Source organism: Silene latifolia, chromosome 2 (assembly GCF_048544455.1).
Source record: "Silene latifolia isolate original U9 population chromosome 2, ASM4854445v1, whole genome shotgun sequence".
Lineage (NCBI taxonomy): Eukaryota > Viridiplantae > Streptophyta > Magnoliopsida > Caryophyllales > Caryophyllaceae > Silene > Silene latifolia.
Window position 1 is genome coordinate 28,326,040 of NC_133527.1, and position 15,652 is coordinate 28,341,691.

At 41.0% G+C, this 15,652-nt stretch overlaps 2 protein-coding genes across 2 annotated transcripts; both read right to left on the reverse strand.

Annotated features, from left to right (window-relative positions):
* Positions 1–2,622: 2,622 nt before the first annotated feature.
* On the reverse strand, positions 2,623–5,552 carry LOC141642540 (pentatricopeptide repeat-containing protein At4g04370). Its single transcript, XM_074451377.1, has one exon. The coding sequence runs from the start codon at positions 5,295–5,297 to the stop codon at positions 3,090–3,092; it is 2,208 nt and encodes a 735-aa protein (XP_074307478.1). The 5' UTR covers positions 5,298–5,552; the 3' UTR covers positions 2,623–3,089.
* Positions 5,553–7,970: 2,418 nt separating this feature from the next.
* Positions 7,971–12,180, reverse strand: LOC141642541 (uncharacterized). Its single transcript, XM_074451378.1, has 7 exons — positions 11,774–12,180; positions 11,076–11,142; positions 10,812–10,858; positions 10,043–10,130; positions 8,785–8,918; positions 8,592–8,690; positions 7,971–8,302 (listed from the first exon to the last, which is right to left on the reverse strand). The coding sequence occupies exons 1-7, from the start codon at positions 12,176–12,178 to the stop codon at positions 8,222–8,224; spliced, it is 921 nt and encodes a 306-aa protein (XP_074307479.1). The 5' UTR covers positions 12,179–12,180; the 3' UTR covers positions 7,971–8,221.
* Between the last annotated feature and the right edge of the window lie 3,472 nt (positions 12,181–15,652).

Consider the following 15,652-nt stretch of genomic DNA (forward strand, 5'->3'; position numbering starts at 1 on the left):
AGTGTAGAGTCAAGTTTGGTTTATAAATATCTAATTTGGTAGCTTAATTCTAGTATTTAACAACCTAGTCTTTTAAAACCTACCATTAGCCTTAATCATGAACTCGGAAGGCTATTTAGACTCACTAGTAGAGGATGGAGGAAGAAATAGGCCTGTTGTGCGTTAGCTGCTATGGTTTATTGGGTATGGCAGGAAGGAAATGCCAGAATATTTCTTGATGCTCGTTAAACCTTGGAGTAGCTTATTCATAGGATTAAGTCTTTGGTTAAAATTCATTATTATCTCATCTTAATGGTGTAAATAGTGAGGAGCTTGTCGTTGCTTTAGAGTTGTAGGTTTTCTTTGTTTTGTTCTCAACTTTGTGTTCCTTCCTTTGTATAAGTTTGGCTACTTTCTTTAATGAAAGATCACTAATTCTTACAAAAAAGAAGGTGACAGGGGAACACCTTGACAGATGCCTCAGGTTGGTGCAAACGACTCTGTTCTTTCCTCCATTCCAAAGGACATTAAGGGAAGCCGATTTGATAAGAGTCTTGATAGTTTGAACCATCCTAGCTGGCTCCTATATCAATTAGCATATGATTAATAAATTGTCACTCGAGTTTTTCATAAGCTTTTTTAAGATCGAATTTGAGGGCCGTGAATCCTTTTTTCGTTTATTTCGCCCCAATGTAGGACCTTCAGAACAAGAATAACATGGACCATAAAAGACTCTACACAACAACACACAAGTAAAAGGTTCACACAAATACCAATTCAAAGATAAGAACAAGTGTGAAATGACAATTAAGCTAACTTCACACAATTGAAAATGAACCAACACAACTATTCTAGAAACACAACTAAAAACACTAACAAAACCGTTACCTTCCCCGGCAACAGCGCCAAAATTTGGCACGCCTAAAATGTCGTTATTTAAGACGGTCAAATTAACAATTTATAAGCCACACTTAATACTAATTTAAACTAATTCTACGACAAGTAAAGTAGTAAGAAGGGGATCGTACCCAAGAGATCGAGGGGGATTTTTGAATTCGGTTTTCAATTATATTATAAGAACAATGGTAAAGTAATCAACAAACAAGTATGTAAATAAAAGGAGGGGGGTTGGTTTGGTTTTCAAAAGTAACAAAGGCAAAACAACATTCAAATAAGAGTGAGTAGCAAGTAATCAAGCAAACAAGTTTTAAGATGAAAATTTATCAAGTTTAAGGAAGACTTAACCCAACTCAATAAAGTGAGACACTTTAGTTGACAAAACCACTCAATCAATCCTTTTAACTAATGTTATTGCCCTATTAGTGAGATTAATTCTCCAAATTCCCTTAATTAGAAGCCAATCACAAGGAAATCACACTTAGTAATTGACCCAACTTATTAGTTCCCCTAGTGGAAATCACACACATATGGTAGATAACAAGAAGATATAGCAATGGAATCTAATAGGTGCAATTACTCACAATGAAATCACAATTAATGAGCAATTACAAATTAATCTCTCAAATGTTAATTAAACCAAGAAGAAATCACATTCATTAGTCTAATAACAAGTTGTTGCAAGATGGGATTACAAGGAAATCACACTTAATAAACCCAACAATAATAAATTAAGGAACTTGACAAGATTAAGTAACAAGGAAATCACACTTAATTACTATAATCAAACAAGGTTTCAAAAATTCAATACAATAAACACAAGAGATTAATAACAATAACACAAATTAAGGAAAGATTAGAGTGTCTTACAACAAAAGATTACACCTTTGAGTTTGATTAAAAAGAGGAGATTAGTTCTCCATAATAGATCTCAAACCCGAATTAGATGATAATTCTTCAATTACAACTTGATTAACAAAATTAAGCATAAGATATAGCATAAGATGGTGAATCCCTAATGGTTTTCACCTATATATAGTCCTAGGTTAAGGAGGAATTGATGGGCTTAAGTTGGATGAAGCCCGCAATCGAAACGCGTAATACCCAGGTAGGGCGCACGGTGCGCCCAGAGTGTTGGATTTCCGCTTCAACTTTTTCCTTTGCTTCTTGTCTTGGATGGTTTTTTCCTTGTTCTCTTGTAGCTTGCTTCCATGCTTCACTTGTGACTTAGAACCACCCTGAGCTTCCTCTAAAACATGATCAAAGCCTCCATAACAACTCTACACTAGGAATTGGTTAACACAGACATAAGCCAAGCAAAACCGCTTCCTAGTGTCACTTATTATGTATAAAACACGGTAAATAGATGGTAAATATATGAGCTTATCAGTGACATTACGGGTTTAGCAGGCGCATACCACTACCAACTAGAAAATTTGGCATTCATAACTTTGACATACTAAAACGGTGTTAGAGATTGCACTTGTTTAAATTCAAGATTCATGTTACAGCTTACTACATAAGAAGAGAGTCACGTTACACTCAAGGATATAGACATTGTTCGGTGCCCAACTCTTCCCGGTTCAGCATTTCTCATACTAGATGCAACTAGGATCTCGCGACAGAATAGTAGAGAAAGAGACTGTACAACTGTAGAATTGGGACTGAGTGAATCAACTGTGTACAACTCTACATGGTATATAAATCAGTTTCATGTATAAAACTGACTAATACTCCCGTACATCATTGAATAAAATGTGCTCGAATAAATGAAGGATCAAAGCAATATCGATATATCATTTATGTGGATTCTCCTGTTGACAGAGTACAAGAATGTTTAACCGGCTTTTTACAAAAACATGGCCAAATAGCTCTTAATCTCAGCATTGAAGTTATGGTGCCAACTAGCTTATCCTGCAAAGTCATTGAGCACTTCTTCAGCAATGATACTCATAACCCGAGTTTCAAACCCATTAGCAACATAGTTGCCTTTGTGGAGAGCAGATGTTACCTTAGCTTATTTGGTAAGCCCATTAGCAACAAAATCGCCATACTGAGCACTGTACTCATTCCTAGTTGAAATCCATCACAACCGAACATCCCTTGTGGGAAGAGTCTCATAAGACAGTATGCTCCTTCATTTAACTTGTCATGAACTGTCAATAACGATGGCAATGCAGTTCTCTTCACTACATGCCACTGAGTTAGGAACCTCACATGATCATTATATCTTCCATGTGACTACCCAAAATTTCCAAGATCGAAACGATTTCTTCATACTGAGGATGATCACTTTGACCTTTACAAAAAGTTGTAATTTTGCCATGTTCCTGAATACAACTCCAACCAGGAAGCTTTTTTAATCCCAGAGCCTTCATCTGAGCCCATGCATCATTTACCCCCTCCCATCTCTTCATTGAAGCATAACTATTAGCTAGTTGCACATAATTTTCAGCACTAACAGGTTTCAACTTCATCATATCTCTGGCAACAATTTCACCAAGTGTAGCATCACCCTTTTCCCGACAGGCATCGAGAAGTATGCCTAAAACTTCAACAGTAGGTTCAGAGAACATATTCTTGGTGAAGTCATACGCCTCTTCTATCCTACCAGCACGACAAAGCAGATCAACAATGCAAGCACAAGGATCATACCCTGGTTTAATTCCAAACTCTTTAATCATCGATTTGAATATGCTCAAACCTTCAGAAACCAACCCATTGTGGCTGCACGAGAAAAGGACTGATAGGAATAAGACATGGTTAGGTTGAATCCCAGTTAGTAGAAAATCGGAATACAGTTTCAAAGCCATATCTCCCTGCCCATTACTACCATATCCAGCAATCATAGTACTCCAGGACACAACGTCGTGCTTCGGCATCTTATTAAAGCATTTGCGAGCTGTGTGTAGGTCACCACATTTTGCATACATGTCTACTAAAGCTGTGTCAATCATGAGGCTTAATTGAGTGAAGGTTTTAATAACAAAGTTGTGGACCCACTTCCCCTGTTGAAGTGCCCCATTAGAGGCACAAGCTTGTAGTAAGGAAACAACAGTTATAGCATCGGGCCTTTGGAGCCCTGATCTCATCTCATTAAGCAAGCTGAGAGCGTTCCACAAATCGCCATTTTCAGCATAAGCTGCAACAATAGCATTCCATGAAACCACGTCTCTCTCACTCATACTGCTGAAAATAGCATAGCTTTGCCCTATGTGACCACACTTTCCATACATAGTAATAAGTGAATTTTGAACTGGAATATCTTTAGTCATTTTTTGCCGTAAAAGGTATCCATGCACTGATGTTCCCAATCGAAGAGAAACAAGCTTTGCACAAGCCGCAATTACAGTAGCTAAGGTATCTGTGGAGGGTCTTACTTTAGATTCGAGCATTTCACCAAAGACCACCAATGCCTTGTTTTCACCATTGTTTTGTACAAAAGCAGAAATCATTGATGTCCAGAGTATTGCATCTTTTTCTGAAACCCTTTCAAATATCTTAAACGCAGTAGATACATCGCCGTATTTTGAGTACAGTCCCACAAGTGAAGTAGCTAGGTGTGCATTTACCTCTAACCCACAAGCAATGATTTCTTCATGAATCATGGTTCCCAATCCAACATCAGTCCGCAAAGTCTCAGAAGAATTCAGGACAGTCCCAAAAGTCTGTTGGTCAGGGCTGAAACCTTCACTTCTCATTCTATTAAGAACGCACAAAAGTCCTTCAAAGTTTTCATCTTGAGCATAACACGACACCAAAGAATTCCACGAAACTATATCCCTTACAGCCATTGATTCAAACAAGTCCCTCGCAGCTTTAACTCTACCAAATTTTCCATACAAGTTTAACAAACAATTACCCAAGTTAAGTTCAGAAGCAAGACCTAAATGAATTGCATTAGCATGCAAAAACTCCAACCGCCAAAGCTCAGTAACCCTAGACACCACATTCAACAACGTAACAGAACAAGGCTGAATCCCCTCAAACCTCATCAAATTATACATATAAAACGCCCTATTAGGATCCCCACCACGCGCATAACACCCAATCATAACAGTCCAAGGAACCACATTTCTCTCAGACATTAAATCAAACAGTTTCTGTGCATTCTCAACACGGCCGAATTTAGCATAGAAATTAATCAAAGAAGTCGAAATGTAGGAATCTAAAGAATACCCATCAACAATAACACGTTGGTGTAACAAAATACCAAGAGAAAATCTCTTGAGATGGGTGCAAGCTTTGAAAAGACACGGATACGAGTGCGCATCAGTAGGTGCATGAGACCGAAGCATTGAAGAGAAAGTAAAGAGGACATCGCGGTGACGGCCATCTGAGGAAAGCCTGTTCATAGTTGAATTGAATGATTTGGTGAGTGATGATGAACATGGTTTAATGGAAGCTTTGAGCTTGTTCATCACTGCCTAATTTTGAATTATGGAAATTAGCGCGCCAACATTCTTGTCTTTAAAAGTTGTTAAATTCCGTTGTACTATTTGAGGAATACTAAAGTTAGAGAGAGAGAGGAGGTTGCAGCAACCCTATAATTATTTTCGCCTAATCCAAGATGATCTTAAGATAATATCCCTTCGTCTCAGTCACTTATTTACCTTTTGATAAAAATGCCCCTGGCAAGTAACTTTTTAATTAAAATACCCTTCACAGAGAATATAATAGGATATAAATGATTGGGACGAAGGGTATGCGGCAATACGATCTTATTATGGGTAGTTATTTCTTCATCTAGTTTCAAGTGGATTATCATGGTGCTGCTGGGTTTTTTCTTAGAGGAGTGGGAGTTGGGTGGGCTTAGGATGGGTTTAAACGGTGTTGCTAGGTTGGGTGCGGTGGCTTTTCCGAACTTTCCTGTGTGCGAGCTCTTGTTTTTTTACGTTTTTTTCTTTGGTTTTCTGTTTAAAAAATAATCGACTCTTAGAAGAGTATTTGCTTTAATTTCACTTCTTAAAGGTTTTCTATCTTAGCTTTCCGAGTTGGAGTTGTTTTTGGGAAAAGTTATGGCTGCCATTTCTATTAATACAATTTTTCTAAAACACTTTGTTATTGCACATGGAAATGGTGAGTTTAAGGAGGATGATTGGTCACTTTTTAGTTCTTTCTTACCAATGGAAGGAACCCATTTGACTAAGGTTAAATTTCTTAAGGAGAGGGGTAATGATTTTTTTAAGCAAAATATGTTTGACTCTGCTGGCGGTTGCTATGAAATGACATGTCGACTTTTATGTTTGGTTTTGGAATCGATGGAGGATTATGACGCTGAATCTGTATTGCAACTAGCAATATCTTTAAATTTGAATCTAGCGGCTTGCGCTAACAAGCTCCATGAGTATGAGGTGGCTATAAACTTTTGCTTTTTGGTTTTGTCATCCTTCCCAAAAAATGTTAAGACTCTTTTTCGTCGAGCAATAGCTTGTATGAAGACTAATATGCTCATGGAAGCGCAAACTGATCTTGAAACTGCGTTAATGCTTGAACCTAAGAATAAAGATATCCTTAGAGAATTGAATGTTGTCAAGAATCTACGGGATATTAATCATAACGGTAAGAGGAGTATAGAGGACCAGTTGTCATGTGAGGTGGCTAGAGAAAATAAAAGACCTATCCCTGCTGAAAATACCGCGGACACCTTGGTTAAGGATAATGGGGGGTCTTCTTGTGGCTCTTGCGTTTCTCCACTTTCTGACTCCACTGTCATGGATACCTGCATTTCGGACGATGGTATTCCTATAAATCTCGAAGGAAATTCTTCTCCTAATTTTGAGTTGGATCACAATCACAAAGACCCTCAAATAGGTGATAACGAGTATATTCCTAAAAGCTCGGTTCATGAGTTCTCAAGAAAGGGTGGAGGAAATTCAAGGCTAAGGATCTCCGGTCAAGCTTATCAAAAAATGCTTCAAGGTAGTAAAGTGAATTTTTACAATAAAAAAAACTTGTCTACTATGACAATTCGGATCCTTAATACCAAGGTCACAAAGGAGGGAGGAATTGCAAGAGATCATTATAAGGGAAAGAGGAGGAGGAGACGATCAAAAAAGCGGAAACCGAAGACGGAGGTGGTAAATGAAGACACGGTAATTGAAGACACGGGTTCTTGTTCTGGAGCCATCAATGGGATTCATGTTGTTAATTCGAGGGAGTCCTTTATTGGGGATGTTAACTCGAGCTCCTTCTCTATTTGTGACGACTTATATCCTTCTGGTTCTCAAAGCCTCCAAGGAGACCAGATATGGTTGTCGCCCCTAATTCCTGCTTCCCTGTTTCTTTGGTGCATGACAGGACCAACACCTCTATTTGTTTCCAAGCCCATAAGGATCCAAGTGATCATGAGTCATTCCTTTTTTTCTGGACGTAAGAAGTGCAAGACTCCTCTGTTTGGTAAACGGTCACGTGCCTCGCCTACACGTAGGTTTTGCAGGAATCCCTCAGGTAATCGTCAAGTGAGTGAGACGAAGAGAATTTTTAACTTCAAGAAGAATCATAGGCAAAGGGATGAATCTCCGAGACACAATGTATCTACTTGCTCTACAAGTAGGTCTTTCTCCCGTAAATCTCTACGTCCTCGAGGCGTAAGTGTGTCTTGTTGCAGGTACTCCTATGAAGCCCAACTGACAAACCCAGATCGGCCCCTCAAGAAGCATTTTGTTTTTGCTAACCCCATTCTTAGTTTATTTTCTGTTTCAGATAATGTAATAATAAAGGCTGGCTCCGAGAGTCGGCTAAGCACTATGTAAGGAACCTTTCTTTCCCGTTGCCAACAAAAAAAAAAAAAACAAAACAAAAAAAAAAAAAAAAAAAAAAAGTTTCAAGTGGATTAAATGATTAATGATTTAGTGAGCAACGATTTCCATTGAATTGAATTTATATCACCATACGTTACTACAAGTACATTTTTCATTAATACGATCGCATTTTTCAGGAAACTAAATGGTCATTTAATACAGGTTTAGGGTTGTATTTTCGTATATTTTCCGATGTTTCGGATGTTTTTAGCATTTTTATACCTAGACTAGATAACAGCTTAGAGTGAGTAGAAGAACAATACATATACTTCTACATGTTAGCCGGTTCTAGAAATATTAGTCCGTCTCAATGGAGCAAGGAGACGAACAAAAACCTTCATGTAAGATAAATGTTGAAATATTGACATCCCATATTGTTACTATATCATCCAATTTTTGTGTACTGGTACAAAAGTGCAAAGAATAAGCAGTTGTACTAATTTGATGGTCTCTTTGGAGACTGATACAATCATTCATCACTCTCTCAGTTCACCAATGGCCGATAATTTTGCCACATACGAGTAATGAGAAGCCATCTCAATCTAATTTGATGACTTCTTTGGATACTCTCTCGCTCCGAATATGGTAGATCCGACCCTAACAATTGTGCTACCCATCTCAATCTGCAACAAACAAATTTTCTCATTAACCTCGGGTCAATTACATGAAGGTTGAAACATTAACAGATAAAATGTCGAGAGAAATAACAGACTAGTATCACAAGTAGTATTAATACCGTACCACTGACGATCTAAATCAACCTGTTGGGAGTTTATCATGCTTAATCAGGGTCAAAACCTAAGAGCAAGAACTTTACTGACCATGTCTTTCACCAGCTCAAATTTGGACTAAATCAGAAGGCTTACACACACACACAAAAAAGGTACGAGTAGTTATATTCCCTTCACTTACCGCTTGCTCAAAGTCGGCTGACATGCCCATTGATAACTCACACTGCTCTTCATCTATCCCAAGAGCGTTGCAAACCTCCTTTTTGCAGTTTGCTAATGACTACATGTCAACAAAACTCAGATTCAGACCAAAGGTTTTGATAAACTATTGATCATAAAGGCATTTTGGGTGTAGAATTTGATCAGAATAGTACCTTAAAGTTCTCCGGAGTTGATGTGTAATCCAGCATCCCGATAGTCATTAATCCAGAGAACTCGAGGTTTGCACAGTTTAGATGAACATGCCTTGCAAGATCTACACATCCCGAGGGTTCCACCCCAAACTTTGCTGCAAGTGAATAAAATGGACATATAAGTGATACTTCTGTTAAGCATAGTAATGAAGCAGGCACCACAAGAACTGACAAAGGACACTTAAGGATGGCGTGGACGACAGAAGACTAGTGACCTCAACATAATTGTGTCAAAGAGATTTTGAATACAATTCACCCAACCCGATACACATGATGTCATTTTGAAAGTATCTAGCAAAAAAGACTTTTAACAGCTGTAATAGAAGTCATAAAGGAGTAAAACCTTTAAACTATCCCCAATAGTCATGCATGACTTCAAAAGGAATTTTGACAAGCCCCAGTGAGCACAGTTCAAAAACAAGCGGAAGATTATGGGATTAATTGATTGAACCACACATACCCCCCACCTTCCCTTTCATCCCCAGAATCCTACAGAAGGGTAACGTTCCTCAAGTTGGGCATTTTGAGCAGCTTATTTGCATGATGCTAGCCTGCTCCGGCCATTACATAACTAAAGTAATGCACCATATCTAACATAATGTTTGCTATTAATGATGGCCAAAGCAATGTAATGGGATCAAGACGGAAAATATTAGGTGTGTAAATGATCACATTACACAAATGTAGTAGCAAATCATTCAACTTCAGGATTTGTGAACATTGCACGATTAAAGCATTTCGATTTTAGAGGTGTTTTATTACACCGCCTCCCAGAATCGTCATATGTTAATTGAAGTGATCTTTGTTTTAAGTAGATTGAATGTTGGTTCTTTATATGTATGTATTCTTCCAAATTTAACATCTTTTGTAGATGTTGTATTATTGTATGGTCTAGTAATCTACTACGGAGTAGTATTATTCACGAAATTGATATCCATAAGAAAAATAAAAGTAAAACTACACCGCCAACATAAAACTCTTGTGTCTATCATCATTTCCTACTTTTATTTCCTCTATAATCTATATAAGATCTAATGGAAAACCTGGTCTTCAAACCACCATTGATGGTCGTACAAGTTGAAATGTGATATCTAAGGTCAAGTAAAAGGGTTCAGTGAAAGCTATAGAACAGTAGAACACAAAAACTTTCACCTAAAGGGCAATCAGCCAACCAGTGCCAACCTGGACTTATATATAAGCATGTTCAGTATATACTTACATATTTCCCCACTAGTATTCACTTGCACCAACACTTTCAACGGCTTTCTTCCAAGGTTACCCACAGCACGATCAAGATGATTGGCAATCTGGAAAACAATAAGACAGATTGCAACACATTATGAAGCAAAGAATGAGGTGACATTGCTGGGTTTAGAAGCATACCACTAACCAACTGGAAAAAAATTGGCATTCATAACTTTGACATACAAAGCACGCTAAATATTCTAAGCATAATAACTACGTAGCACACTTTTTCTTTCTGATCTCAATTTGCAAACAGGCCTTGCCACGTATCAGCCGCAACATTTTTTGGTTTACCACAGTGAGATTTTGAAGGATGTTTTGAATATAGTCGATATTTGGGCTATATCACTGTCAGAAAGTGACAATAGGCTAAGCTGACCAGGCACAACGCTCAATGCACATGCACACAATTGCATTACCTATGCATTACCTATCGTCATTATTCCTCTACTTTTCTCAGTTTTTAGTCACCCTCATTTCCCTTGTTGGGCCTCCTATAGAAACAAAAATTCGAACCATTGAAGAAAAAATTCATACTTAACAAGATACCAACAATATTCATTCAACCTCAAACATCTTAAAAGGCAGTGGGTCAAGTTTTACGTGATGCAGACTGAAGTGTCTACATCATTTTGTAAGAACCATCTGAAGCTTTAGTAACAAGAAGCATTAGGACGTTTAACTTTCTCCTATTTAGAATGAAAATGCACTAAACAACATATTCATTGCATTGTGCCTGTTACCTTCTCATCATCTACACTCTCCACCATGCCAAGACTGGGAACCCCATCTGCAAATAAAAAAAAGTACATATATTGAATTCTCCCATAAAGAAGGTAAAAGATGCAAAAGAAAAGCAAATCTTTGACAAAGAAAAAACTTTTGTGCAATGTGCAGTTGTGCACACAGTAATGCTCTCACGATTGTACATAGATTTGCGAATGTGTGTTTCCATGAACGAGAAAGATATAAGTTTCACTCTTGGGAGGAAGGTTAAGCTAGCTTACTTAGAAGAGGTTTAACTTTGTTGCTCTGCAAATTCCCTATGAAATGCCACTCAATGTCTTCAGGAAGCTACACCATAAACCAGAAAACCTACGTAAGAAATTATCCGATCAAATTACGACTATAATGCAAGCTCCATGCAAGATTGTGAGCGAAACACATGTAACCTAATAACTTTAACCTTTCATTTGATACGGAAAATGAATGAATATCTCAAGTTCTCATAAAGTTGACAAATAACAAAATGTATCTCATAAAATTTCGGCTCAAAACTTATTGTTAGTCCGAAAATCATCTGACAGTTCATCTATCTTACAAGTTACAAAGGTGCATAATTTACTCCCAACACAAACTTGAATTCTCTCATGTCAATAAAACACTAACTAGGAACCCAGATAAATCAATCACTTCCATGTGCTCGATAGTCCGAATGCAGTTAAATGCTAAACGTTTCTTTGTTCTATATTTTTCAACCGATTATAAACTGAAACAATACAGAATTACCTACAAATTTCACCTCAAACGGTCACTCATATACCTCAAATTCGATTCAAATCAATAATTAAGCAACAATCAAACAACGCACCAAAATCACTCCTACTTTATTCTAAAACGTAATAAAACAACAAATTAATCAAAAGAAACAAAATTAAATCCGAAAACTACTTGTAATTAAGATGAATAAAGGATTAAAAATTACTTGAGGAGCTTTATCAATGAGTTCTTGAACGTAATTCTCGCCGAAACAGCGATGTCCGGCGTCGTAAACCTCGCGAAGGACGGAAACAGGTTTAGTCTTACTGACGGCGACAACCTTGACCCGGTCTGGCCGACGGTTGGCTCTCTCGGCAGCTAGAGCGACCCGGTTGAGGACTGATCGGAGCGCCGCCGCTGCTACGCTTTCCATTGCCGAGGATGCTGCCATCGACGGCAAATGATCAGAAGTGCGCGTTGTTCCGTCGTCGTCGGTGGTGATAGTGGGGTGTTCGTTGGCTTTACTCTGGTTTGATGGTTGTGGTGGTTGTTGCTCTTTTAGATTGCTCATTTCTCGGAAACTAGACTTTGGGTGTGAGATACGGGCCTGACCGAAAATATACGGTACCATATCATTTGAATTTTTATGTACTCGTATTATATCATTAGGGTGTAATTAAAGAAGCCAGATTATTTATTCCACCCGTCTTGTAGAATAGCGTCTTTGGTTGAATCCTCCTTGCGGTCTCTCTGAAACAATGAACAACCGCGGGGCTCGGCTTTGGGCGAGGAACTCACTCGACGCTCAAGTCGAAAACTTAGAGATAAGTTGTTGTTCTTGGTGAAGTATATATTGTAGAGAGATAAGGAAGATATTACAAGATGAATAGTGATTCTTAGGTTAAATTGTGGATCTCCTCCTCAATGAGAGTTGAGGAGTATTTATAAACTTTCACCTTTTGTCACGTAGTGGCCAAGTGGCTAGCAGGTGGAAAGACCGATCGCGCCTCGGCCGAGGGACCCATGGCGGCCGGCGGGCCCCTGTTGACTCGCCGCCTAGGGGTCTTGGATATGAGTTCGCGGATATGTGCCCCCCGGTGCTAGTTGTCAAGCCGAGGCCAAGAGACAGCCGACAATTTCTCGCGTCGGTTAAGTCGTCTAAGCCGAGATTGACTTCTTGTGGATATCTTTGACCTTGCTCAATATGTTGGAGTCGGCGGGTGCAGAATATGCCCCATCAATTTGCCCCCAGCGTAGTCTACGCCGTGGTATGGGCTCCGATGTATGTTGAGCGTATATTCTGCGCAAGTTCAAATTTCTGCCCCGGCTTCTTCTTCCCCGGCATGGCTCTGCTTAGGCCGTACCATATCCCCCCTCCACATGGATGTATAATGGACATCCGATGTGGAAAAGACAATGACGCCGGGCCGAGACCCGGGTGGAGAGTCGGTTGTTTCGATTGCCCCCTGGCCGGGTGCTTTCTGGCTTGGTTGATCATGTGGCCGGCAGAGAAACGGATACTTAGGAATTTGTTGAGGAAGATGAATGGGCAGAGAGATTTGAAGGGGCGTGTTGAAGACGCTTGGTCACTGTTGCATTTATTGACGTTCAACTGTTGCAACGATTGACATTCCGTGGTTGCATGTCCGACACGTGTCTGTTCTTGCCGATTGTTTGGCGTTTCGGGTCGTGCCCGATTGGTCCTTCTTCATGGGCCTTCCCCTATAAATAGGGCAGTTAATCCCCGAAATTGGGCACCAATTTCATTTTCTCAAAAATTTTCTTCTTTCTAGCCCTCTTTGATGAAACTTCTCTCTAACTTTCAGAATCATTACTCCGGCGTAGCATTTTTCTTCAAGGTAAACAAACAAATTTTCTCTTTTTAACTTGTAAGTTTTGTTGTAAACATGTCTTCTACTGATGCCGGACCTAGCAAACCTGCGCCGGGGGGTTCCCCGCCGCGTCTTGATGAGGAGGAGATGTTAGACGCCGTCCCGATAAGGTCCGGGGGCCCTAGGTCTCCTTCTCCCGAAGTTGACCCAAAGGCTTTGGAGGATTGGGAGGACGATGACGATGTTGATGATGATGACGATGATGCTGAAAGGGCTCGCCCTAATGAGGGAAGGCAGTATGTCATGGATCACGACGACCCCTGTAAGGTCGGCCCTGACCGTACCTGGACCCATAAGTTCGCCAGTTGCTCCGGCAAGACATTTTTCGAGGGCCATTTCTACTTTGGCAGGGGATACAAAATTGTTATCCCTGAGTAGGGTCAGGCCATCTTTTGCCCTCCACCGGGTTTCACCGGCGTATACATCCGGCACCTGGAGTACGGGCTCCGATTTCCGCTGAATGATTACGTTATGGCCATCATTAGAGCCATGAACGTCGCTGTGGCCCAGCTGCACCCGTTGGCTATTAGGACCATAGTCGGCTTTGTCTGGCTCTGTCTCTTTAAGGGGGAGGTCCCAACGGTTAATTTATTCCGTCGGCTTCACCATCTTCGGCAGTCATTTTCTGGTCGCGTCGGATGGTACAGCGTGCAAATGGAGCCCGGGTTACGTCTCCGTTGATAAGCTGTCTTCTTGCAAAGACTGGAAAGATCGGTGGGTGTACATTGAGGTGCCGGATGACTATCCGCTGCCCCGGTCCTTCTAGCACCAAGTTAATTTGCGGTGCGAGACTAAGGCGGAGCATGACAGATGGGTCACCCGGAAAAAGCTTAAGATGGACGCCAGCAAGGTCCCTCTTACTGAGGATGAGAAGCTGGCGATGAGGCTTTTTGAGGCGGACAAGAGTGGGGTGCCGAAAAGATGGATTCCCCCAACGCAGATCATTCTTCAGGATGAGCTGCTCTGCCATGTCGGCCTCATACCGGCCCTAGCACAGGGTGAGTGGGGTCGGTGTGAGGCCCATCTCTGCTCTCAATGTTTTTTCATTTTGAACTTTGGTTTCTTGCTTAACTCTTGCTTTGTTTCTTTTGCAGATCATTTTGGCTCGGACCTATCTGAGGATATTCTTAAGAGAATGGGGCTGCACAAGGATAAGACCGTTGCTGTTTTGCATCCTAAGGCCTTAGCCCGTGATCGCATAACGTCGCCGAATGATCTCATGGATCAGCGGCTGAAAGGCTTGAATGTGGAGGCGGCCCAGGCGAAGGTTGCTAGTAACATGCCGCGCCGGACGCGGAAAACAAAGTCTTCGGCGGCGACGACGTCGACGTCAATTCCACCTCCCATCCCTTCAGTCCAGAAGGAGACGGTGGTGATCGTTGACATTACCAATGGGGGGGACTCCGATGAGGAGGGATCTCCCCTTGTCCGTAAGAGGAAAGAGCCTGTTCCTGCCGCTATTGCTTCTGCTGCTACTGCTGAAACTGCTGCCGGCGAGGAAGTGCGTCCTCCGTCCAAGAAGGCCAAGCAAGGTACAGATCTATCCCGTGGCTCAGATTTAGCCGGTTTATTAGGCGTTCCTGACGACAGGCTCTTCGGTATGTCCATGTACGTTGATGCGGATGCTTTGACTGAATTTTGTGCAGATCAATCGTTGTCGGCCGTCGCTCTTATTGAGCAGCGAGTGGAGAAGAACCCCGTGCAGGCTGGTGATCAAAACGTCACCATTGACTCTTCATCCCAGAAGGCTTCCCCCTCCCAGCTTGTAGTGGAAGGCATGAGGTTGATCAAAAGGCTGGCGAAGTGGAACAAGCTGACCGGTGCTCATATTCTAGAGCAGGAGAAGGTCGCGGCTCAATCCGTTCTTGAGCTTACTGCCACTAAGAGGGTGGCCATGAAGGTGAAGCTGGATCTCCTCAATGAGCAGAGGCTTAGGGGAGATCCGAGAAGGCGCTCTTGGCCGAGAGAAAACTCGGGGAGGACGCCGAAAAGGAGGTCCTTCTTTGAGAGAGCCAAGGCCGAGGTGCGGCGGTGAAGCCGCTAAATTTCTTGGATAAGTTTGACCTTGTTCAGAGGCACGCCGACCTTTATTTTAAGCAGAGGGACGAATTCAGGGGCCTGTTTCAGGCCCAGGGGAAGGTGGTTCGGAACAAGGATGCTGTCATCGCCCAAAGGGAGGAGGACATTGAGACGCTCCAAACCGTTATCCTTCC

Coding starts and splice junctions, on each gene's coding strand:
- LOC141642540 (XM_074451377.1), bottom strand. CDS start 5,297: ATGAACAAGCTCAAAGCTTCCATTAAACCATGTTCATCATCACTCACC.
- LOC141642541 (XM_074451378.1), bottom strand. CDS start 12,178: ATGGTACCGTATATTTTCGGTCAGGCCCGTATCTCACACCCAAAGTCT. Junction 10,131..10,811: donor AGAGTGTAGATGATGAGAAG/GTAACAGGCACA, acceptor ATTGTTTTCCAG/ATTGCCAATCATCTTGATCG. Junction 8,919..10,042: donor GAATACTAGTGGGGAAATAT/GTAAGTATATAC, acceptor ATTCACTTGCAG/CAAAGTTTGGGGTGGAACCC.